At 40.6% G+C, this 24,620-nt stretch overlaps 1 protein-coding gene across 14 annotated transcripts in view; it reads right to left on the bottom strand.

Annotated features, from left to right (window-relative positions):
- Positions 1 to 2,087: 2,087 nt before the first annotated feature.
- RNF14 (ring finger protein 14) overlaps positions 2,088 to 24,620 on the bottom strand; it is a 46,799-nt gene continuing 24,266 nt past the window's right edge. The window contains exons 1-10 of one of the 14 annotated variants that reach the window (XM_060143857.1): positions 21,356 to 21,458; positions 20,273 to 20,393; positions 18,804 to 18,970; positions 17,432 to 17,601; positions 16,222 to 16,373; positions 12,524 to 13,051; positions 11,348 to 11,576; positions 6,793 to 6,965; positions 5,694 to 5,824; positions 2,088 to 3,750 (exon numbers count right to left, since the gene is read on the bottom strand). In XM_060143857.1, the coding sequence (XP_059999840.1) occupies positions 3,693 to 3,750; positions 5,694 to 5,824; positions 6,793 to 6,965; positions 11,348 to 11,576; positions 12,524 to 13,051; positions 16,222 to 16,373; positions 17,432 to 17,585 (1,425 nt within the window). In that variant the 5' untranslated portion in view covers positions 17,586 to 17,601; positions 18,804 to 18,970; positions 20,273 to 20,393; positions 21,356 to 21,458 and the 3' untranslated portion in view covers positions 2,088 to 3,692. The other 13 variants (XM_060143855.1, XM_060143856.1, XM_060143860.1 and 10 more) reach the window with 13 other exon arrangements.

The following is a 24,620-nucleotide window of genomic DNA, read 5'->3' as shown; positions in this document are numbered from 1 at the left end:
TCTCTGAACAAAAAAGCAGTAAGTATATTAATGAAATTCTAATGTAAACGAGAACCCTCTACTACTAAAAAATGACTTTGCTGACAATGCTATAGGTCTGGGAGTACGGCTGCCAAGTGTTTTCTCCCTTACCCATCTCCTCAACAGGAAGGGATGTAGCCACTAGATGCTCACTCGTTGGATTCAGTATTTAGCTGAGGTGGCAGGCTAATCCTCTCAAACTAGTGCAGAGCCTCCGTGAGTCCAGATGACCCACAAGTCTGATCAACTTGTCCAGTGTTTAATGATTTCCTCATGAAGCTGAGCAGAAAAATGACCATAACAGACACACAGCCTAAAACTCCAGAGACAGCCAGTGTTCTCAAAAGAACCTGATTCAAAGCTACAAAAAGACCTCAATCAAAAAAGAATTTCAGGGACTTCCCTGGTGGCACAGTGGTTAAGAATCCAATTGCCAATGCAGGGGACACGGGTTTGAGCCCTGGTGCAGGAAGATCTCACATGCCACATAACAGCTAAGCCCGTGCGCCACAACTACTAAGCCTGCACTCTAGAGCCCGCAAGTCACAACTACTGAGCCTACGTGCCACAACTACCGAAGCCCGCGCGCCTAGAGCCTGTGCTCCGCAACAAGAGAAGTCACTGCAATGAGAAGCCCACACACCGCAACGAAGAGTAGCCCCCGCTCGCCACAACTAGAGAAAGCCCACGCGCAGCAACGAAGACCCAACGCAGCCAAAAATAAATAAATAAATAACAAAAAAAATTCAAAGGAAATTAACAGCAATTCATAGAATGAAATTTCAAATTTCCAAAAATTATACTCATTAGTAATTAATGTGTGCAAAAAATTTAATTGTGTGCCATTTTGCCCTATCAGATTGGCAAAAATAAGTTAATTTTAAAATAAAACAATAATTTTAAATGCTGAGGGGAAAAAAAGGCCTTCATGAAATGAAGCTAGATACACAAAACTCTTCGTTCTCTCATATACTTTCTTGATAATACCAACATTCCACAAACCTATTTATTTCACAGGTCATATAAGGGGTTACCTCAATCTTCCATTTTACTCAGAGACAGAAGTACTCTACCCAAAACTATACCATCTTAAAATTAGCTCGTAACTCATGCCTCAAAAATAAGCCCTATTGTCTTTGTGAAAATTAAGGGGTGAAGATTTTGTACCTAAGGAAGAAACAGTTGAACAAACAAATCTTTAAGACTAACGACCTGTTGTGTTATTTATTTATTTATTTTATTTATTTATTTTTGGCTGCGTTGGGTCTTCGTTGCTGCGTGCAATCTTTCTCTAGTTGCGGCGAGCGGGGGCTACTCTTCGTTGCGGTGCGCGGGCTTCCCATTGCGGTGGCTTCTCTTGTTGCAGAGCATGGGCTCTAGGTGCACGGGCTTCAGTAGTTGTGGTGAGTGGGCTCAGTAGTTGTGGCTCACGGCCTCTAGGCTGCAGGCTCAGTAGTTGTGGCTCATGGGCTTAGTTGCTCCGTGGCATGTGGGATCTTCCCGGACCAAGGCTCAAACCCATGTCCCCTGCATTGGCAGGCGGATTCTTAACCACTGTGCCACCAGCGAAGCCCACGTGTTTTTTAAAATCATGGAGAAAAACCACGCCATTTGTTTCACGAAACTAAGGCTTCTTTCCTACTTCCAATACATCATCAACATAATGCACAACAGCCTAAAATAAAATAATCTCTAGCAATGTCAACTAGCCCATGAACTAATAAAGAGCTTCTGAGTGGCTAGTAGTGAAAGATGAATTGAACTCCTATCCAGTCACTGAGAAGAAGCACTCTTCTCAAGTATGTACTGTATAATTAGTTGTTTTAATTTCCATTTCTTATCTTCCACTTATTCTTTAAGTTAACTTTCGTTCTTATATTAAATGTGCTGAATTGAAGTCCATGTAGTTCAAACAAAATATGGGTTCTAAAATCTAAGTTCAGTCACAAGCGGAGGCGCTGTACTATGACTTTCTTCTGCTCATTTTAAGAATATGTGTTATATACCATATAGTTTTTAAATGTGACCAGTTGCCTTGGTGACAGAACACAGAGCAGCAACTCTGCTTTAATTATAAGACAATTTTTAAATAATTTTTATTTTTAAGATTAAGCATCCTCATTGACAATCCAGAAACAGTCCGTGCTCTTTGGATACACACACTTAAAATGGTTAAAAGTGATTCACCAATTTTCAATGACAAGGTATGAAAAAAGAATATGTTCACAGCTGCAGAAGAATTCCTCTGTCCTTTTTTTCCAAAAATCTTATTTTGCTACCAAGCCACTCACCAAACCACAAGGAAAGACAATTTTTCAAAAAGCCAGCAAAACCCAGAAACAAGGATCTAGGTATCAAGCCAAAATTATCCCCTGAAACAGCGCTGTTGCCAAAAAAAAAAAAAAAAAAGGATAGGAAGACAAATTTCCATAGCTCATTAGAGAAGCCCTTTAAAAAGAATTCAGAAAGTTAGGACTGGAACTATGGCGGTACAGTGTTCAAAACGCAGATAATTAAAGTTCAGCTTGCGGGCTTCCCTGGTGGCGCAGTGGTTGAGAGTCCGCCTGTCGATGCAGGGGACACGGGTTTGCGCCCCGGTCTGGGAAGATCCCACATGCCGCGGAGCGGCTGGGCCCGTGAGCCATGGCTCCTGAGCCTGCGCTTCCGGAGCCTGTGCTCCGCAACGGGAGAGGCCACAACAGTGAGAGGACCGTGTATCGCAAAAAAAAAAAAAAAAAAAGTTCAGCTTGTTCGTCTTGGGAACGTATTAGGCTTTCTCCTATCCCAGCAGAGGAAACAGAAATATGAGCTGCTGGAGGTAATATTAAAATTGTCCTTACCAATGAAAAGCAGGGCAAGAGTCAACAGAAAGAATGCTGAACAGAAGACAAGTTGTTCTGAATCTAGGCTCTACTGCCTAGAAGAAACTGGAAAGTTGAATAGGGCTGAAATTCTTCTGAGCCAGTATCAATAAATTCTAGACTTGGCTCAAAACCAGTGGACTATAGACCACTAATAAATATATCAGGTGACCCACAGTGTTTGTGGTATCAAAAAATATTTTTAAAATTATCTATAAATTTCTATTCTGAAAATCAGATCAAAATGACACTGGGCCAGCCAATCAGTTATAGAGTAAAGGGCTTCCTCCAAAGAAAATTTAGCAGTAATTCAGGTTGGAAAGAATGTAACATGAAGTAAATAACATCAGGCTCTCGGTACAATTTTAATAAGGCTTCTACCCACCCCAGTTGTAAGCAGTACTACTGAGGGAGCTCCCACAGAATGTCTTAGAGGGATGTTTCTCAGAGATAAAAAGGACTATAAGCTTAACTCTTGACCCCTCTCTCCTTACCTAAAGCTTGGAGAAGAAAATAAATATTTAATTTTTAACTACTCAAAGCTTTGGGCACATTGTAATACTAATATTTTCTAGTTTTCATTTTCGGAACCTTTGGCTTAATATTTCCTCAATCATGTTGCAATGAAAAATGTCTGAATGTGCCTTAATCAGTAGTACCACATGAAAATATTAAACTTGTTCTTCCATATCTTCTACACAGGAAGAGGGAATCAATGGTACCCTAAATATCCTGCGAAGTTACTCTGTATACTTGACAAAAGATTAGGGCAAACCATTCCACTTCCATATCTTGAGCAGCAGAAGTTAACTAGTCTTCAAACTCATCTTCCCAAATAACTCCATTAACATCCACAGCATGGAACAACCTGGAAGCATAAAATAAGGTACATTTTAATACACCTGATAGAAACTGAATATAATTTCTTTCCTTTTCTCAAATATACTTTCTGTACTCTTCTGATAATATCTTTTCCTCTCCTTTAATCATTCCACTGGCGAGGGCTGAAATGTGTGTCCCTTAAAGTTTATAGGAACAGGCCTTTTAAGGATCCAGACAACTCTCTAGGACCAAGCATAAACAATAATGGGAGATGGGTATCACAAAACTGATACTAAATGTGTACCATATGTGGAATAAGCCAAGACTGGAAAATTCAGGTAGTCTAGAAGCTGAACTCATTAAAAACACTATAACTTTATTACACGCTAATCACTCCATCCTCTCCATCTTCACTGTCCTTGCACTCTCCATCTATAGAATATTTTTCAGTTGCCAATTTCTTTTCCTCCCCTTATGTTACTTAAAATTTATGCAATTTTCAACACTATATTTCCAATGGTTCATGGGAAGAACTGTTTCTTCAACTTATCTTATAGTTTCATAACACCAATGATTGACTGTAGGTATTCCACAAATGTCTATTAACAAAGATTATCAGCTGATGCTGAAATTGGAGCTGGTGGAGAACAAGATATTCACATTGTGCCAAGGAATCACCCCACAGATCACTTACTAATAACAAAAAGAGAAACCTTACCTTTACAGTGGAACAAATGATAGAACTGAGCATCATACTAACAGTGAGACAGCCTGACTTTATGGATCTGATGTGGTACAACATGAAGTACATCACCCCTTATTAAGTATTCTTGTCAAAAATGTTACTCTAAATCTAGTCAAACTCCAGTCTAGAGCTAACTTCCACTTTACAGGAAATAGAGAGGATAGAGAAACAAACTCAAAGGTACCATGGAGAAACAAAACTCCAGAAGGTAAGAAGTTATACAGGACAACAGCCTGGACTCCTCAAAAAGTCAATGCTCCCCTCAACACAAACAAACAAACAAAAAGAAGGTGGGCAAAACTTTTCTCCATTAAGAAACTAAAGAGACAGAACCAAATAAAGTGATTGAACTTGATTAGATCCTGGTATAATAAAACAGCTTCAAGAGATATTTTTAGGGATAGTTGATAAGTCTTAAATATTTTATTATATGATAGTATGCCATTGTTGTTAAATTTTTTGCAGTACTGTCGTTATATAGAAGACTTTTCTTATCTTAGGAAAGACATGTGAAAGCATATAGAGGGACTTCCCTGGTGGCACAGTGGTTAAGAATCCACCTGCCGATGCAGGGGACACGGGTTTGAGCCTTGGTCCAGGAAGATCCCACATGCCGCGGAGCAACTAAGTCTGTGTGCCACATCTACCGGGCCTGAGCTCTAGAGCCCGTGAGCCACAACTACTGAGCCCACGCGCCACAACTACTGAAGCATATGTGCCTAGAGCCTGTACTCCGCAACGAGAAGCCACCGCAATGAGAAGCCCGTGCACCGCAACCAAGAGTAGTCCCCGCTCACTGCAACTACAGAAAGCCTGCGCGCAGAAATGAAGACCCAACGCAGCCAAAGATAAATAAATTAATTAATTAAAGAAAAAAGCATATAGACATGAAGCATCATATTTCCAACTTAGGGTCAAGTAGTTCAGCAATAAATTTAGAAAACAAATATGGCAAAGTATTACCAATTGTTCATTTTGGTGGAAGGTATCCTATTAATCATAGTCCTATCTTTTCTGTATGTTTGAAAATTTTCACTAAAAAAGTTGAGGAGGATAATAAATAAAAGAAAATCCCCAGATAGTATATTTTCATCATAAAACTCATTTTCAAGAAAATTCATACATGGGGGAAAATATATGAGAATTCTCTAAATAAGCAAAGTACTGAAGTAAAACTTTCTGGGCTTATGGTCCGCAAACCAAGTACCCAAAACTGCTGAGACTAGGAGTCTGTGTGTACGTACCGGTTAAAACATGGGGAAACAGGATCAGTGAAATGTTTATAAGGGTTTGCTCTGGAGAGAGAACCCATGCAAATCCAGCAGAAATACTGCATACAGCCGGTACATGTCATCTTGTTACATCCATCTAATTTCTGGTGGGAAAGACAGAGAAAAATATCAAGGCTACAAAAGCAAAAGAGAAATGCACATGACAAAATGATTTGGTACAACATTCTCCTTGTCTTCTCCCTTTTCTAATGCAGGGTGGAGATATACAGGTAACACACAATGATAACTATGAATGCCTAACTCGTTTGCATTACAAGTAAAATACAGAAAACACTTAGCAGGTGTTCCTACAATTAGATACTTAGCAAAACCTCTTCTGATAAACAGTAAATACAAACCAAACATGTATAAGTGGAACACATAGTTAGATTAATATTAAAATGTTTGGATTTAATATGTGGGATTTAAACTTTTTACGTAAATCTAAGTAAACATTTGGTACCAAGTCCCCCATTCTATAAGAGCTGAGGCATGTCAGAAGTGGTTAAATAGAAGGCCAGTTTCCTTAATGGAGTAACTGGGGCATCACCACAAGGGTCAGCTCAGATATGATGGACTGGAACAACAGAATCAAATGCAAAGACATATTTCAATTTTGAAACATATTAAGATTTTGTCAAGAAGCAGTAGCTGTATCTATCTATCTTGACTCAGATGTCTCCATTTCATAAGCAGGCACTTGTAAAACAGCTATTAAATTCCAGGGTATATAGTTCGGAGGAGAAGTCAGGCTTGATTCTTTTTTAGTCAGGTAGATGAGTTAAGAGTTGACTGTAGCTCGAGTATGGCCTCTTTATAACCCACTCAATTTTGAGGTGGATATAATGTGAGAACAACTGTCACCGTATGAAAGCACTTTGAAATGGGAAGCCTACATACATTTTAGGTCAATAACAATATTTAGTAGTAAATTTACATCTTCCAAGTTAAGAAAGTTTAATAAATACCAAAATGTGTTTTCTTAATTAGGCACAAAATTAAAAGGCTTCTTGAGGAAATCGTAACATGCTTGCAATTAGGTTTGCCTCCATGTCTGTCCCCAAACCTTTACCTCAATGGGAGTCCCACAACATGGGCAGCTCTTTGAGTTCTTTTCTAGCCACTCCTTACTTTCCATCTCTTCCAGTGCCTTTTGAATCACCCTCTTACCATACCTCTGTTCCAAAAATCTTTTATTGGCCTCATCTGCTTGCAGGTACTCATTTCGTAAGTCCATTAATTTCTCTAGAAAGTGAAATGGAAAATTAACTTTTATACAACTTGTAATGCTGACTAAAAACCATTAAAATTGGCCATAACCTTTGACTACTCAATAATGCTATTCCTGGGATTTCATCATAAGGAATTAATCCAAAGTAAAGTTACATATAAAAATGGCAAACGAATTAAACGTCCAAGGGAATAATTATGTGTGGAGCCACTTAAGATATAATATTTAGTTATTAAAACTTATAATTAGGATGGCTACAACTCAGTTAAAATACTCATTATGGAATTCAGAAAAAAGCGTATTTAGGTTGTAACTAGGTAAAAATTACACATGCATGAAAGACAAAGAACAGACAGGAATCCTCCAAGTAGAAAAGCTGGACTTGTTAAAGGTGACAGAACAACAGCTTATCTTTTTCCTTTGCTTTTAACTTATTAATGTTGATATATTTGTGCAACTAGTACAACTAGTAGTACAGTTTAAGACTGACTTATCTAAATGACACAAAGGTTGAAACAGACGCTGATTTTCTACTAAATCAGCATCATTCACCATTTGATAACAACAGGCCTACCAAATTAAACAAGAGCACCAGGGCAAAGACCAGCTATTCAATTCTGTATATAAAAAGAAGCCAGTGAATAAAGTTTACCACCCACAGGAAACGAAAAGTCCCTCCTGTCAACTTTTCCCTTTAATACTCTTCAGTCTGGTTTCTACTGCTTTATCACTTAACTCAAATGGAATGGGCAGCCATTCCCAAAGGCTTTAGTTGTAGACAAGGCTTTTGCTCACAATTCTATTACCTTAATTTTTCAACACAATTAATTAAAGACCTCTCTCAACAATGTTCTAGCTATGTTATTAATTTACTTTCCTCACATTATTTACAGGTGGACATCTTCCCTCTAAATGCAGTGGACATCTTCAGGGGCAGAATTCTATCTGCACTTTTGCTTCACTTGTGAATCCTTTCTCTGTACTGTTCATTCCCATGACTCCATCACTTCTACTTAGATGTAGCAGACATGTATTTTTTTATCCTGTCACTTTTATCTCCTCTACTAATTCAAAACGTTTTTGTGTTCCTAGACATCTTAAGGACAAAGGTTACTGCTCTAATGTTCTCAAAATAATAAAATGATTAGTATATCATATATTTTGTATGGTAATATCAAATATATAGATATAGAGACTGAGAAAGAGATTCCTAATTTTGCTGAAGCCCCCAAGCCTATCTTTGATTTCTTCCCCAAACACTGTGAAACACCCGAAATGTACTTCAGCCTCTCAATGATAAGGATACAGAAGTCTAAAGTAAAGGCTAACATTATATTCTGGTGAGTTCTCCATCCCATCTGCCTATAACCACTACAAAACTCTGCAACAGGCAACTGGAAGTACTGTATTTACTCATTCTCCGCTCAGAGTCCCTTCTTAGAGATAATGACACTGCTAACAATTAATAACTATAGTAATACTGGCATTACTAGTTACCATTTTGTGGTTTAAGACTTAAATATAAGACATAACACCATAAAACCTCTAGAAGAGAACACAGGCAAAACATTTCCTGACCAAGGCAATAGAAATAAAAGCAAAAATAAACAAATGTGACCTAATCTAACTTACAAGCTTCTGTACAGCAAAGGAAACCATAAACAAAATGAAAAGACAACCTATAGGCTGGGAGAAAACATTTGCAAATGATGTAACCGACAAGGTCTAAATTTCCAAAATATACAAACAGCTCATACAACTCAACAAAAAACAAACAAACAACTCAATGGAAAAATGGGCAAAACAACTAAATAGACATTTCTTCAAAGAAGACATCCAGATAACCGAAAGACATATAAAAAGAGGCTCATCACTGCTAACTATTAGAGAAATGCAAATCAAAACTACGATGAGGTACCACCTCACACCAGTCAGAATGGCCATCCCTAAAAAGTCTACAGGGGAGGACTTCCCTGGTGGCACAGTGGTTAAGAATCTGCCTGCCAATGCAGGGGACACGGGTTCAAGCCCTGGTCTGGGAAGATCCCACATGACGCAGAGCAACTAAGCCCACGTGCCACAACTACTGAGCCTTCGCTCTAGAGCCCGCAAGCCACAACTACTGAAGCCCGCGCACCCTAGAGCCCGTGCTCTGCAGCAAGAGAAGCCACCGCAATGAGAAGCCCGTGTACTGCGACAAAGAGTAGCCCCCGCTCGCCACAACTAGAGAAAGTCCACGTGCAGCAACAAAGACCCAACACAGCCAAAAATAAATAATAAATAAATAAATTTATAAAAATAAATAAATAAATAAAAATAAAAGCTAAACTCTAAAAGAAAAAAAGAGTCTACAGGGGAGTTCCCTGGCAGTCCAGTGGTTAAGGTTCCATGCTCCCAATGCAGGGGGCACGGGATCAATCCCTGGCCAGGGAACCAAGATCCCACATGCCACACATCAAGGCCAAAAAAACCCCAACAAAATAACAAACAAGTCTACAAATAACAAATGCTGGAGGGGGTGTGGAGAAAAGAGAACCTTCCTACATTGTTGGTGGGAATGTAAATTGGTGTAGCCACTATGGAAAACTGTATGGAGATTCCTCAAAAAACTAAAAATAAGAGTTGCCATATGATCTAGCAATCCCACTCCTGGGCATGTATCCAGACAAAACTCTAACTCAAAAAGATACCTATGTTCACAGCAGCACTATTTGCAATAGCCAAGACATGGAAACAACCTAAATGTCCATCAACAGATGAGTGGATAAAGAAGATGTGGTATGTATATAGATACAACAGAATATTACTCAGCCATAAAAAAGAATGAAATAAGGCCATTGGCAGCAACATGGATGGACTTAGAGATTATCATACTAAGTGAACTAAGTCATAAAGACAAATACCATATAATATCACTTACATGTGGAATCTAAAATATGACACAAATGAACCTATCTACAAAACAAAAACAGACTCACAGACATATAAAACAGACTTGTGGTTGCCAAGGGGGAGGGGGCCTGGGGGAGAGATGGATTGGGAGATTGGGGTTACCAGATGCAAACTATTATATTTATACAGAATGGATAAACGACAAGGTCCTACTGTATAGCACAGGGAACTATATTCAATATCCTGTGATAAACCATAATGGAAAAGAATATAAAAAAGAATGTATACATATGTATAACTTAATCACTTTGCTGTGCAGCAAAAATTAACACATTTTAAATCAACTATATTTCAATAATTTAAATAAATAAATAAATACACAAACTAAACAAAAAGTAGTTACCATTTTGCATTTTCCATACATTAGCCCATTCTCAAACTATGGTTAAGTACCAGTTTTTTTCCCTCACTCTGTCAAGGACCAGTACTTTTGCAAAAAATAATCAAATGAATTATTAGAAAAATGAGGGTAAAAAGACAAAAAATATAAGCCTAAATTTTTATTAGATTTGACTGCCATAAAATTTAGTCAGTGAATAGCGATAGCAAAATCATTATTAAAGTTTCAAACACTGACTCTCAATTTCTGTATTTACCTTGTCACAGACCAGTATAACAACTACAACAACTTTAAGTAGCACTACAATAGGTCATTTCAAACTTACAATAACCTTATGAAGTAGCTATTATCATCAGCCCTTTTAGTTTGAGAAAGACTAAGTCACCAAAGTCTAGTCAAATTGATGTCCAGGGCCCGATTCCTCAAACCTCAATCTAGATCAGAAATGGCTAACAGGTTTTACCTCCTGTGACTACCTCAATAGAGGGTGGCCTTCTGAAGCACTGTGTTGAGGAAGATTCTGAGGCCTCCCTGGGCTCACTGAGAAAGCACTTGATGACTGATCAAACATGTGTACAGTGGAAACAAGAGTGATGGCTTAGGTGCTCTGCATCTGCCGACCAGGATCTACATTATTCCATATTCATAGACAGAAATTACCCTGTCATTCCTTCCCTGGAATGCTCCCCCTGATATCTGCGTGGCTTGTTTCCTTACTTCCTTCTTTACTCAAACCACTTTGCCAGCCAGGCCTCCCCTGGTTTTTCTAAATAAAATCCAAAGCCCCTTCCCCTTCAAAACACTTCATAGCCTGTCCCTGCTTTATTTTTTTTTCCCTCTTCAGCATTTACCACCATCGAATATTCTTATTTATTTTGTTTGCCTATCTCCCCCATTAGAAGGTAAGTTCCATGAGGGCATTTGGTCACTGCTGTATCCCCAGAACCTAGGACAGTAACTGACTCAAAAGTATGTGTTGAACAAATACAGAAGAACACAATTCTTCCAAACTGAAGAATTGAAGTGATGTCTCTTTTTATTTCCGGTGAGTGGGGGGAGGCGGGTGGAGCGCTGGGAGACTGAGTTCACACAGTTACAACCTACCTGCAGTCACCTTACATGGAGAAACCCCATGGTAGGTCAATCTGCATAAAGTACAGAAGGCAAAATTGCAGCTGGAACAGATGCCCATTGTGCAGCCAGGCTCCTGCATCACAGGCAGCTGGCAGGATGGGCGGGGGCAGTACACCACATCTGCCATCAGGTCCAAGGTAGACTGGAGGAGAAGGCGGTCATAACGGGCAAATAACTCTGCTTCCACTAGCTCTTTGACCTGGAGGGAAATATAAAACATCATAGGTTTGATGATTTCCCAACCAGTTCTGATCCTGAGGAGATCCTTAGGAAGCTAGTGTAAACCAGAGGCACATAAACTAAAACTCCACCTTCAAAATCAAACCAAGTTATGGGAGGTCTACATCTTGACTGAGATGGTGGTTACATGGGTCTACACATGTGTAAAAACTAAGCAGACAGGGGGAAGGGTGAGCTGTGACAGGGCGAGAGAGAGTCATGGACATATACACACTAACAAACGTAAGGTAGATAGCTAGTGGGAAGCAGCCGCATGGCACAGGGAGATCAGCTCGGTGCTTTGTGACCTCCTGGAGGGGTGGGATAGGGAGGGTGGGAGGGAGGGAGACGCAAGAGGGAAGAGATATGGGAACATATGTATATGTATAACTGATTCACTTTGTTATAAAGTAGAAACTAACACACCATTGTAAAGCAATTATACCCCAATAAAGATGTCAAAAAAAAAAAAAAAAAACTAAGCAGACAGTACACTTTAAATGAGTACATTTATGCCTTAATGGAGTTGACTGAAAAAAAAAGGAAACCAAGCAGGCTGTCTTTAAAAGTCTGTAAAACATTTGGTTAACTATTCTAAGAGATAACCCCTCCAGATCCCAACGTCACATAAAGACAGGGTCGTACTTCCCCCACCTAGCAGATATACAGAGTAAATCACCAGAATTACTTTACTTTTTTAACTGCTCATCCCTGCGGAGGACCACACATTCCAAAGCCAGCAAAGGAAGCATTTACATTTGCTTAAACTAAGATCATGGCATTCTTGATGGATACAATGAAACGACTTGTGGGCTGGCTCCCAGGCCTCAGACTGCCCTGAGGAGCCCTACCAAGAAGTTCCTGAGGAAATGTCTCCCTTTGTGAGAGAGAATCAGGGGGCAGCTGTCAGCAGAGAAAAAGAGTTACCTGACCAGGAGTGGCCACTGAAGGGCACTTGGGTTCTGGGCAGTTGAGGCACTGAACTTGGCCATCTCTGATCTGGATTTCAAAGTAGTCCTTGAGACAGGCTTTGCAGTACACATGCCTGCACTCCAAGAAGTACATGCACTCACTACCCAGCTTCTCACAGAAGCAGATATTGCACAGGAACAATTTACTATTAAAGCATTTTATCTGTTGAGCCTGATCGAAGTCCAAGATTTCCTGGATCAGACTGGACAACGATTCCACATCCTGCACAGCTCTCTCGTCCACAACTTCCGCTTGGTCTACATCAGATCCAGCAGCTCCTCCAAAATCTAGCTCTGTGTTGGAAGAAGCTTGAGCCATCCTCCTCTGAACTTTTTTCTGAGAACCCATCTTGAGTTCAAAAGGAGAGACAATATTCAGATACGCTAAGGTCTCTTCTTTAAGAAACTGCATCCAGGCAAACAGGACCACGCTGCCGCGGTGTTCTTCCCACAGGTTGTCTAAGTGCTTGCAGAGAGCAGACAGCTAGGGGAAAACACATGAGGATGCTGGTAAGTTTGGAAAGATGACGATGCTGTCAACTCCTGATTTCCCTTGAAATCTTTTTAGGTCAGGGTTTTCTACCTCCTAACATGATTTTTCACTTCTGTGATAAACTGTGCTGCACAACAGCATCAGTGTTCTTATCGAAGCACTTCTTAAACTATTCAGCAACACAAGCCACAGTAGAACACAAGGTCAGAAGCTAAGAGAAGTATCATTAAAACAAGAGAAACAGCAAGACTCTACCAAATGCAGAACTAGGTTTACATACGAGCCACTGCAATGGGGGACTTTTTCTGTTCCTTATTTTTCTTCACGTTAGTATTGCTACCTCGTGTAGGAGAAGAGATCTAGTTCTAAAATGAACTATTTCTATTCCTTGGAGTCCTAGCCCTGTAGGTACCCTACAATAATGATTAGGAAAAGAACAGTTTAAAAATACCATCCAAACCTTAAAATTAATTCTTTCAGTCGTATCAAGAAGCCACCTCGTGCGAAAGAATCACTAACAGAATCTAACCTCAGAGTCCTTGGTATTCAGATTTACAAGCTGATTTTAACTAAGCAATCTGGGCTTACACCAGATCCTGGCTAACAGAGGGAGGCAGGCTGATATTGAATCCAGACATGATTATAAGCCCTTAACATGGTTTGGCTGCCATAGGCAAAGCTCACATTTCCTAACCTAAGCAACCAAAGTTTAAACTATTTTGACTTTTCCTCCTTAAAACTGGTCTGTTCATGGGCTTCCCTGGTGGTGCAGTGGTTGAGAGTCCGCCTGCCGATGCAGGGGACACAGGTTCGTGCCCCGGTCCGGGAAGATCCCACATGCCGCGGAGCGGCTGGGCCCGTGAGCCATGGCCGCTGAGCCTGCGCGTCCGGAGCCTGTGCTCTGCAACGGGAGAGGCCACAACAGTGAGAGGCCCACGTACCGCAAAACAAAAAAAAACCAAAAAGCTGGTCTGTTCAATTTGAAAGGCAAATATAATTAGATTTTCCATTAGAAATGTAAAATATTTTAAAGTAGAGCTCAGGAATCATAAGCAGCTTTTCTTTTTAAGGTAAACATCAAAAAATAAGCCTTCCAGATGTAAATAAATTTTGTAAATTTGAATACCAAGTGAAAAAGGACCACATTCTCTCTTCCCTACGCTGTGTAGTGCTATTCACTAAACCCTATACAGGCACAAAATTAAACACTTACTGACTACTTCAAGATTGGACAACTAATGCTTTTATACATTTGCATGAATATGCTTATATGATCAACCAGAAACCTGATGAAATCTTTAAAATGTAATAAATACTAAAAGGGAAGCCTTGTTCGTGAGTATTGTTTGAGCTACCAAGTCCAGTGGAGAAGCCATTCTCCTCCATCCTCTTTTCTTCTCTAGTCCCTTCTCAAAAGAGGCATCTGGGATGTACATAAATGTGAGGAATAAGGGAGGAAGAAAGAGAAGAGCATGAGAGAGACTGTGTGTATATACTGGAAGAGGAATAATGGAAAATACTAGAAAACTAAACCCACTTCTATCTACCAACCAAATTCAGTGAGGGACAGGGCCATGAATCAACTTCACTATCAACAGGTGAAATTCATGATGCCAAGGAATCAGGGCCCAGTAACAAACAAGAATTGAAGGAAGGACAAAAATTTGATAGAGAACCCTACTGTAATTTTAGCTGTGTAACATAAAATCATGAATAACCCTCTTCTCCCCACACCCTAAAAGCCAGCATTAAGTAGATGCTATTTGGCTGGAATCTGAAACTGTATATGTGCAAACATGCATGGACATAAAGTATCAAGAGCTCTCTAGAGAAATGGGACTATAAATATCTAGATAATTCAGTCAACTCTCAGTGATCTAAATGTCAAACATCGTTGATATTCTTGGGCAAATCATCCACTGTCTTGCATGTGTTGCCTCTGACACAGATATTAAAATGTAAGGTAAAATTCCTTTTTATTCTACATGTATTATTCTTTCTTAAAGTTTAATTTTGTTTTTAAACTGTAAGTTCAATTTTACAAAAGCACTCTCATCTAAAGATTAGAGTGGTGATGAGCAGGGGTGGGAATGAAAATTACATGATCAAAAAGGAAAAACTGACAGCTGTTCCTTGAGGTCAAGTAACTCTGACAGCTTTTGTCTTAATACATCAGCCTATCAATCTTCATCATGACTTCTAGAACAATAACTGCTACTAATCCATTATCTACCCCAGAATACATTATATTAGCTTCAAGCCATATTTATGTCTCAATCAAGAGTTGAGGTTGTTACTAGAAAAAGATATACAACCCAGAGGAAATGAAGATCATAATATAAGATCTCAAGCCTTAATGAGATATCTACAGGAATCATACACATTTCTATTCGTGTGCATTCACACCTATGTGAGAGTAGTCAATAACTCTGTTATTATTATACAGACTTTTAAAAATAAAAGCACTCTTACGTTTTCTTAGGAAATATTTATTATTATAACTACATTAGCTCAATTTTAGTCCTCCTAACTACAATTAAATCTTTCATTTAAGGAATGGATAAGAAACTAAAAAAAAATAAAAAGCAATACCAGGGCTTCCCTGGTGGCGCAGTGGTTGAGAGTCCGCCTGCCAATGCAGGGGACATGGGTTCGTGCCCCGGTCCGGGAAGATCCCACATGCTGCGGAGCGGCTGGACCCGTGAGCCATGGCTGCTGAGCCTGCGCGTCTGGAGCCTGTGCTCCACAGCGGGAGAGGCCACAACAGTGAGAGGCCCGCGTACAGCAAAAAATACCCCAAAAAACAAAAAAAAAGCAATACCAACATCTAAGGAAAATGAGGAGGACCTTATAGTATCCATTACAATACAGATTAAATAGGAAAATAACAAGACAAAGAGAGAAACAATTTACTTGATTAAAAATTACTCCTACTGCAATTCAAAATGATTAATCGTTCTAATTACGCCATTCTTTTCTAAAACACCAAACATTTTCAGTTTATTAACATTACAATTCATGAAGGCAAGGGAAAAAAAATTACAAAATCAAACCCATTTGTTCTTCATGCACTGAATTCAAGATCATCAAGGTAGTGTTCAATTAAAGATGATTTTTAAGTTTCTAAAGATGGATAGGAGAAATTAAGTTTCGGGTCTAACCTGAGTTGGTGACAGCCATTTGCCACTAAGTGTGAATGAAGGTGGGGCGGAGGATGGATAATCTGGTGGCAGTTCAAAGTTCAGCACAAGTGGAGGCAGAAAGCAAATGGTGTATTCAAAGCCACTATTCTGGAGACACTCATTTGAATTGCCTGAACCAAAAACAAAGATTAGAAAGGATCAGTTGGTCAACACTTGAGTGTCCGTTACTGCTGAGCAGTGCTCAAGAAAAACGTAATGCTTTGGTTGAGGGGATAAAAACCCTCCCCCAAAGCACCTTCTATTCCCTAATGTTACTTCGTAGCCGCCACCTTAAAAAAAAAATCTTGTAAGCCCTTAAAAAAATCTACTAAGCATCATGAAATTTAAAATGAAGATACACAACTTATTCTTGTATACACTTTTGAGTATAATTCCTAACACTAATGACAAGTAATAACACAATGTTTTCTTTTGTTGTTGTTTTACAGTAGATGATTAAAGACACAATCTAGAGAAAAGGACGTTTATTTCTATCAAAGAGCCATGACCTACTTAGACCAGCATGTGCCAACTACCCATGAATCATAGTTGGGAGAATTTGTGCCAGTACAAGGATCTCCTGAGGGCAAGACACAACACACAACACTCTCACAATCACAGTTTCATTTTCAGTTATCACACTTAATTTGTTTACTCAAAGCCTTTATAGTAGAAACATTTTAAGAAAGTGTTCACAGATGACATCTGGTACATTGGTATCAAAAGTACCAGTTTTCAACTTTTTTCTGAAGCAGAAGGTCACAGAGTAGCAGCAAGTGTCATGTGTTTATGGTGGTTGAAAAGATTCTGGAAACCAAATAGGATTAACAACCGCCATGGTACTTTAAGTCTTTCCAAGTGTTTTCACATATATTATTTCATTTTCTCTTTTATTATCCCTATTTAACAGCCAATGACTCATGGCTAATGAACTGCTAGTTAAGACGATTAGGATGCATGAAATATGCAGGATAATATCCGAATTCAGTGATCAAAAAGGCAGAATCAAATTGAAAATTGTTCACCCCCAGCTCAATTTTCAATTAAAAGAGAAACAGGCATTAAATCTGTAATACTACCATATATCACTAATGCCTATAAATACAAGATGATAAATAATTTAGGGTACACTAAGAAACTGAGAATAACCTTTATTTAGAAAAATCTGTTTAAGAGAATATTAACTAACCGCTCACAAATATCTTGAAATTTTGTGGTAAGTCCAAATAGATCCTGGTTTCTCCACCTTGGACAGACTCTGCTTTTCTAAATTCATCTCCATCATAAATACTCGCCAGGGCCAGCAATTCATCCTCCTGAGCTTCTCGGTCTTCTGACGACATTTAATTTTCTGAGGAGCTGAAGACAATCATTCAAGTCAGTTAAGAACAGAAAAGGCACAGAGTTTGGAAAAGTCTAGCGGCACTGTCCACGGCCCCCCCGCACACCCCCCAAAAAGAAAGTTCCTCAAAAACAACTGCAAAGAATTAATCAATATTCTCACTTTTCTGTCAAACTAAAAATGACAGGCATATCTAATATTCCAGTAGCTCTGCAACAGTAACAGCCTTTTCCAAAAAGGAGAGTTGTGTTTCTTTTAATTGCTGACTTTATCAGTTAGGTATGATTTAAGAAAAAAAGCACAATCAAAGAAATCACAAATTAGTTTGACTTGCCCACTGAACTTCGGAAAATGCCTTGCTCATAAAAGTAGTCAAAGTATACTTGATATGCTTAAAAATAAATGAATTTTTTAAATCCACAGCAATCTCTAGGACAGGTTTTCTCAATCTCTGCGCTACTGACATTTTGGAACAAACAATTGTTGTGGGAGGTTATCCTGTGCATTAGAGGATGTATATCAGCATCCCTGGCTTCAACCTACTAGATACCAATAGCATCCCTTTCCCTCAAGAGTTGTGACAGTCACAAATATCGCCAGACACAGCCAAATATCCCCCCCTTGCACAGGGAAGGCAGAAGAAAATTGCTCCCAGTTGAGACCACCCTACTCTAGAGAATGTTACAGGGACAGATACTATGTAAGACAGATAACTGAGGAAGTAGCAAAATAACATTAAATTTTTGAAACAATAATGAATTTTGTCAAATCAATTGTAACATTTATCATTTTTTAAGGTAACACCAACCGTGAAAATATGCTACAATTAAATTGTACAATGCTTTTTAATCACAGCAACTGAAAGATGCGCCACACTATCAGATAATTTAAATGTGCAAAAAATATGTAGTGAGAATCTACGAAAATTACTTTAATAAAACCACCACCAAAATTACCATTCTATCAATTAAAATACTGGACTATAACTGCATTTGCAAATATGCTCCCTCTTGGCTGAAATATTTTTCTAAACTGAAATGCACAGAATTGAAAAGTTAGGACATGGTTTTTCACATTATAAAATACTACAAAACTTAGACAAATTCATTTAAAATGATTCCATTTTCAAAAAGTACGTTTTTCCAGCAGATGATAACAGTTCTGCTTGAGCTGTGTCCCTAAGACACAGTGACATATTCTATTCGAGGTCAGTTAGTACCTGTTAATAACAACCAGAAGAAAAGGATATTAGCATTGCAGTCCGTATTTCAGCTCAGTTTGGAACTCACGCAAATCTCATTTATTCTCCAGATGATGGAGATGAGACTGCTGAAGCTGGATAAGAGGCCAAGATGTGGAACTCACACTAGGTATACTACAGAAATCCTGCCAATGGCAGAAAAAAAAATACAAAAGATGGTGTTAGGACCCTCTCCAAATTTAAATTCTGAATTTCCGTTACCATCACTTAAATCAAACACATCCTAACACACAGTCAATCCTAATCTACAGCTGCATATTACTCTCCTAGGTCAGCCTAACTGAGGCACGTGGTTGAACGGACATGTGCATGTCCCCAGTAATAAGAGCGCCCTTCTTATCTGACTGCCTTCAGCCCCAGGAGGAGCTGAGGAGAAACACTGAGGTCCTATGAGAGGACAGTACAGCATGCTCCCATAGCAAACGACTTCCTGCGGTTTTCTTGATTTTGTTTTTCCTTTCCTCTTCTGCTTCCTCTATTCCTTCACTTCCTATCCCCCTCCAGTTTGTCCTCTTGCCTGCTAATGAATTAATCCTGCCAGGGACACTCAACATTAGGTTAATTTAAGCAAGACAGCAGGATATTTGAAAACAAAACAATAAAAGCGCGCACGCACGCACGCACGCACACACACACACACACTTTTAAGTCCTATTCTAAATGCTTTACCAGGCTTCTTAACTGGGAATGAAGGAGAAGGGGCGAGTGGTCCATAGATGGGTTTTAGAGAATCCTATGAACATCCTAATATTATATGCAAAAAATATGATATAAAACCATAATTTTAAAACCAAGTTCTCAGATGTGTGACTCCCAAATAAGCTAAGAATGAAATTCAGGATTAATTTACATTTACTGAGTAGTATTACTATGTACTATACCGTCTTTTCACATTACTTAATTGTAAACAATTTTACCAGGTGTAGTACATGGTGATAATGTAATTAAGCTTTTTGTTTCTTCCTGTTCAAACATTATAAATGGGGTGAGATGAATTTATAGTTTCTGGTTTTAGATTAGTGTTCTCTACCTTGTCTGCATGGTAGAATCACCTGAGAAGCTACTTTTAAAATCCCAATACCCAGGCGATACCCCAGAGCAATTCAATCAGGCATCAGTAGCTATCCAAGCTCTCCACGTGATTCTAATGAGCAGCCAGGCTTAAGCTCTACTCCAAGCTGTTTGAAATCGGCAGCTCCTCATGACCTACCCCACCAGACCCCAGCTTCTGAAGCTGCCACTGGGTCCCAGTCCCTTAATTCAGATCGCTGACCTAGATTTCCTTCTGATTCTATCCATTCAGCTTTCAAGACCCATATCCAAAGCCCCTATTCCACGTAAAAATTTCCAATTAGATATCGTGTCTTTCTTTAAAAATCCAGCAAACTTTTCTACTGTAACTTTCCTATGATATTGTCACAACCCACCTTGCATTACAGTTCTTCCTCTGAACTTGCACTTCCTCTCCTACCAGACTGCATTAGCTCCTTAAGGATGAGGATCAAGTCTTTTGCATCTGCGTATATTGTTCTCAGCATCTAGCAGTGCCTTACATTAGACACTGGAAAAAGTGAGAACTGAATTGGGGTGAGATGCAGTGTGCTCTTATGGGGGACTAGAATCAAGGTTCAGTGACAGCGTTGCCACATCCCACTAGGAGCAGGTTGGGTCGGTCGTCACAATAACCGTAAGAACAGTCACTTAGGGAGCTCTTACCGTGTGTCAGGCATTGTGCTAAGCCCTTTAAATGCATTAGCTCGTTACATTCCCACAGCCCCATGGACCAAGTCCTGGCCCTACTTCCATTATACAGAGAAAAATGACATTTTAAGTCCTTGCTGGCCCAAAGTCACACAGCTAATACATAACTAAACCTGGATTCGGACCACCCTGTTTCCTCAGCCGTAACACGGGAACGAGAATAAACCCCGGTGCCACGACACAAGAGAGAATTCAAGTTTAATATTACATTTGGCAAACCGGAAACCGCTACATCAGTGAGGGAAGGCCCCTCCTCCTCCGGGTTTCCCTTGGGCCTGGGAAAATCCTACTCATACTCCCAGGCCACACCGTGCGGGCTCCAGCGCTGGGGTCTGCCCTGGCTCCGGGCTCAGCACGCCGCTGCCGGTGTCTCCACCGCTCACCGCGGGGTGTGGAGTCCTTGTTTTGTGAGACTCACCTACAACTTGGGGGCAGGCCCGAGCCCTGCTACCTGCCCCGGCGCTTGGACACGGAGGGCGCTGCACGGGTGTGGGCCGGCCCGGGGCGTCCCAAGGGAGCAGGGCTTGGTCCTTCCCCTTCCTCCTCTAAGCGCCCCGTGGGTCTTAGCCGGGCCGGGCTGTGGGCGCCCAGTCCCGAGTCTGGGGAGCTGAAGCCCGCTGAGCAGTCCCGGCCCGGCCGCCCTTCTCTGCCTCGCGCGCCCGGAGCGCAGTCCCCACCGTACCTTCCGGCTGCCCCGCCGTGCCGGGCCCGACAGTTCCGCCCTCCGCCCTAGCTCCGGGTCCCCTCACCTCCACTCGCCGGCTCCACCTGGAGACGCCCGGCTCAACCAGCGTACCGCCTCTTCAGTCTTCGGAGCTGTCAGCTGAGCGGCGCGGATCTGGCTGGGAGTCCCCCGCGTGAGAAGGGCTCTGCGCAGCCGCCTTGACCGCCCCGGCCCCTCGGCCGCCCCCCGCAGGTCAAAGGCGGCGCTGCAGGAGCGACCATCGTCACCCGTACCGCAGCCCTGCACACTTAATAAGCATGCCTCTGGAGAAGTTGACACAAATACAGATTCTGGGGCCCCCTACCCAGGGGGGGTCCTTTCAGTACTTCTGTGACAGTGTCCGGAAATTAGAATTTTTACCAATCCCTACAGGTGATCATGAGGCAGCGATCTACCGGGGGCAGACGTTCCTATAACCATCCCAGACCTGCTCCCCCAGATAGACTACGCAAGCCTCTTCTCCCTCCTCGGATCCCGGTCTCAGAAATGCTGCCCATCTTTCTGGAACCTCCACTATGAAGGCATTCACTCATTGTTCATAACAGTAATAACTACCATGTTTACTAAGCATAGGATGCTTCAGGCCCTGTGCTACGTGCTTTATGTAAATTTTCTCTTTATCTTCACTATAACCTTATGATTTCGGTACCGTCTGTTATTCCCACTTTACGAGTGAGAAAACTGAAACTTAGAGAGGTTCAAGAATTTACCAAAGGGTACACGATTATTAACAGGCTGAGTGGGAGTTAAAATTACATGTCCCCTACCTCATGCCATATGCAAAAATTAACTCAAAATGGATCAAAGACCTAAATGTAAAAGGTAAAACTAAAAAACTCTTAAAAGAAAATGTTGGAATAAATCACGAACTTGGATTATGCAGTAGGTTCTTAGATATGAAAAAAGCACAAGAAACGAAAGAAAAAGTAGATAAATTGGGTTCATCAAAATTAAAGACTTTTTTGGCTTCCCTGGTGGCGCAGTGGTTGAGAATCTGCCTGCCAATGCAGGGGACAAGGGTTCGAGCCCTGGACTGGGAAGATCCCACATGCCACGGGGCAACTGGGCCCGTGAGCCACAACTACTGAGCCTGCGTGTCTGGAGCCTGTGCTCCGCAACAAGAGAGGCCACGACAGTGAGAGGCCCGCACACCGCAATGAAGAGTGGCCCCCACTTGCCACAACTAGAGAAAGCCCTCGCACAGAAACGAAGACCCAACACAGCCAAAAATATTAATTAATTAATTAATTAATTATTTTTAAAAATGAACAGTTTAAAAAGAAATTAAAAATTTTTGTGCTTCAAAGGACATTATCAAGAAAGTGAAAAGACAACCCACAGAATAGGAGAACATATCTGAAAATCATATATCTGATAAAGGTTTAATAACCAGAACATATAAAGAACTCCTACAACTTGACAATAGAAAGACCGGTAACTCAATTTAAAAATGGGCAAAGGATCTGAATAGACATTTCTCGAAAGAAGATATACAAGTGGTCAGCAAGCATGTGAAAAATACTCAACATCATTAGTCACCAGGGAAATCAAAACCCTAATGAGAAGCTACTTCATGCTCACTAGGACTGCTATAATAAAAAGAAAAAAAACAAGCCCATATATACAGAGAACCATTTGGTGGTTGCCAGAGGTAGGGGGTGGGCAAATTGGGTGAAGATACAGCTTCCAATTATAAAATAAATAGGTCATTGGGATGCTATGTGCACCGTGGTGACTATAGTACATAATACTGTATCGTACACGGTATTTGAAAGCTGCGAAGAGAATAAATCTTAAAAGTTTTCCTCACAAGAAAAAAATCTGTATGTATGGTGACGGATGTTAACTAGACTTATTGTGGAAATCATTTCTCAATACATACGCATATTGAATCACTGTGATATACCTGAAACTAACATAACGTTTTATGTAAATTACACCTCAATAACAATTTTTAAAAAGAAGACAGATAGGGGCTTCCCTGGTGGCGCAGTGGTTGAGAGTCCGCCTGCCGATGCAGGGGACACGGGTTCGTGCCCCGGTCTGGGAAGATCCCACATGCCGCGGAGCGGCTGGGCCTGTGAGCCATGGCCGCTGAGCCTGCGTGTCCGGAGCCTGTGCTCCGCAACGGGAGAGGCCACAACAGTGAGAGGCCCGTGTACCGCAAAAAAAAAAAAAAAAAAAGAAGACAGATAATAACAAGTGTTGGTGGGAATGTGGAGAAATTGGAACCCTCATATGTTGCTTTTGGGAATGTAAAATGGTGTAGCCACTCTGGAAAACAGAGGGTCTGCATTTTCATTTTGTGCTGGGCTTCACAAATTACGATGCTGGTCCTGCACCCAGGAGAAAGGAAAAGCCAAGTGGGAAAAAAAATCGGGCACTGGAAGGGCTTACCTGACTGCCACAGAAGGGAAATTTTTGAAATGCAAATAATCAGCCCTAATTTTCTGTACTGTAAATCTTGACCATTACAGAACAGAAACCTAACTACCCCTGTAATGGACACCAAAACCAGAAATATACTCCTTAAAAACGTAAAGGAAGGAAGAAGACTCTCTGAAGCCATTCACTAATATCACTGTTCATGTTTAGCCAAAGGAAATAAAATCAAGAGAGAAATGCATGGCAACCGTACCGCAGAGTGCTTGGAGGTGAGACCACAAACACAGACAGAGACCTCCCAGATGCAAAAAGCGAGGGAGCCGAAGAACCAGGTCGGGAAATTCTCACAAAGTCGGAGTAGGAGGTGAATTGTGACATCACATCATGACTTCATGTCAGAGGTCACAGGATGGAGGGAATAGAAGGGAGGATTTCAAAGCAGTGTTAATAATTTGGATGAATGTTTAAAGTGGACTAAGCATTCAGAGTCCAGTTTGGAGGTCAGGATTGGATAAAGAGAGTTTTCTACTTAATTTTCTCTTTAGACTCCATAAAAATAACATTTTTGTATCTTTGGTTTTATGTGACTGGCGTTATGTCGTTTGGTTTTAAATTGAGCTATCCCCACGTGCCCAGCCCTTCACTGTGCTAAGCATTTTACACGCATTGTCCCATTTAAACACCCAGGACCCCATGACCAAGGTAATTTTATCTCCCCATTTCACAAATCAGGAACTTGAGGCACTAAGGGGTGAAGTGATTTTACCGGTGTCATTCAGTGGTGACATATAGTATCAGGACCAATTCTGCATCAGTCTGACCCTCTCTTAGAGCCTGTGAAAGAACTAGGGTTTGTTGAAACAGAAATACAGAATAAAATCATTCTGGCTTTAAGAATTAAAAGG

This window comes from Lagenorhynchus albirostris, chromosome 3 (genome assembly GCF_949774975.1).
Source record: "Lagenorhynchus albirostris chromosome 3, mLagAlb1.1, whole genome shotgun sequence".
NCBI classification, from domain to species: domain Eukaryota; kingdom Metazoa; phylum Chordata; class Mammalia; order Artiodactyla; family Delphinidae; genus Lagenorhynchus; species Lagenorhynchus albirostris.
This window is presented reverse-complemented; position numbering and strand designations above follow the sequence as displayed.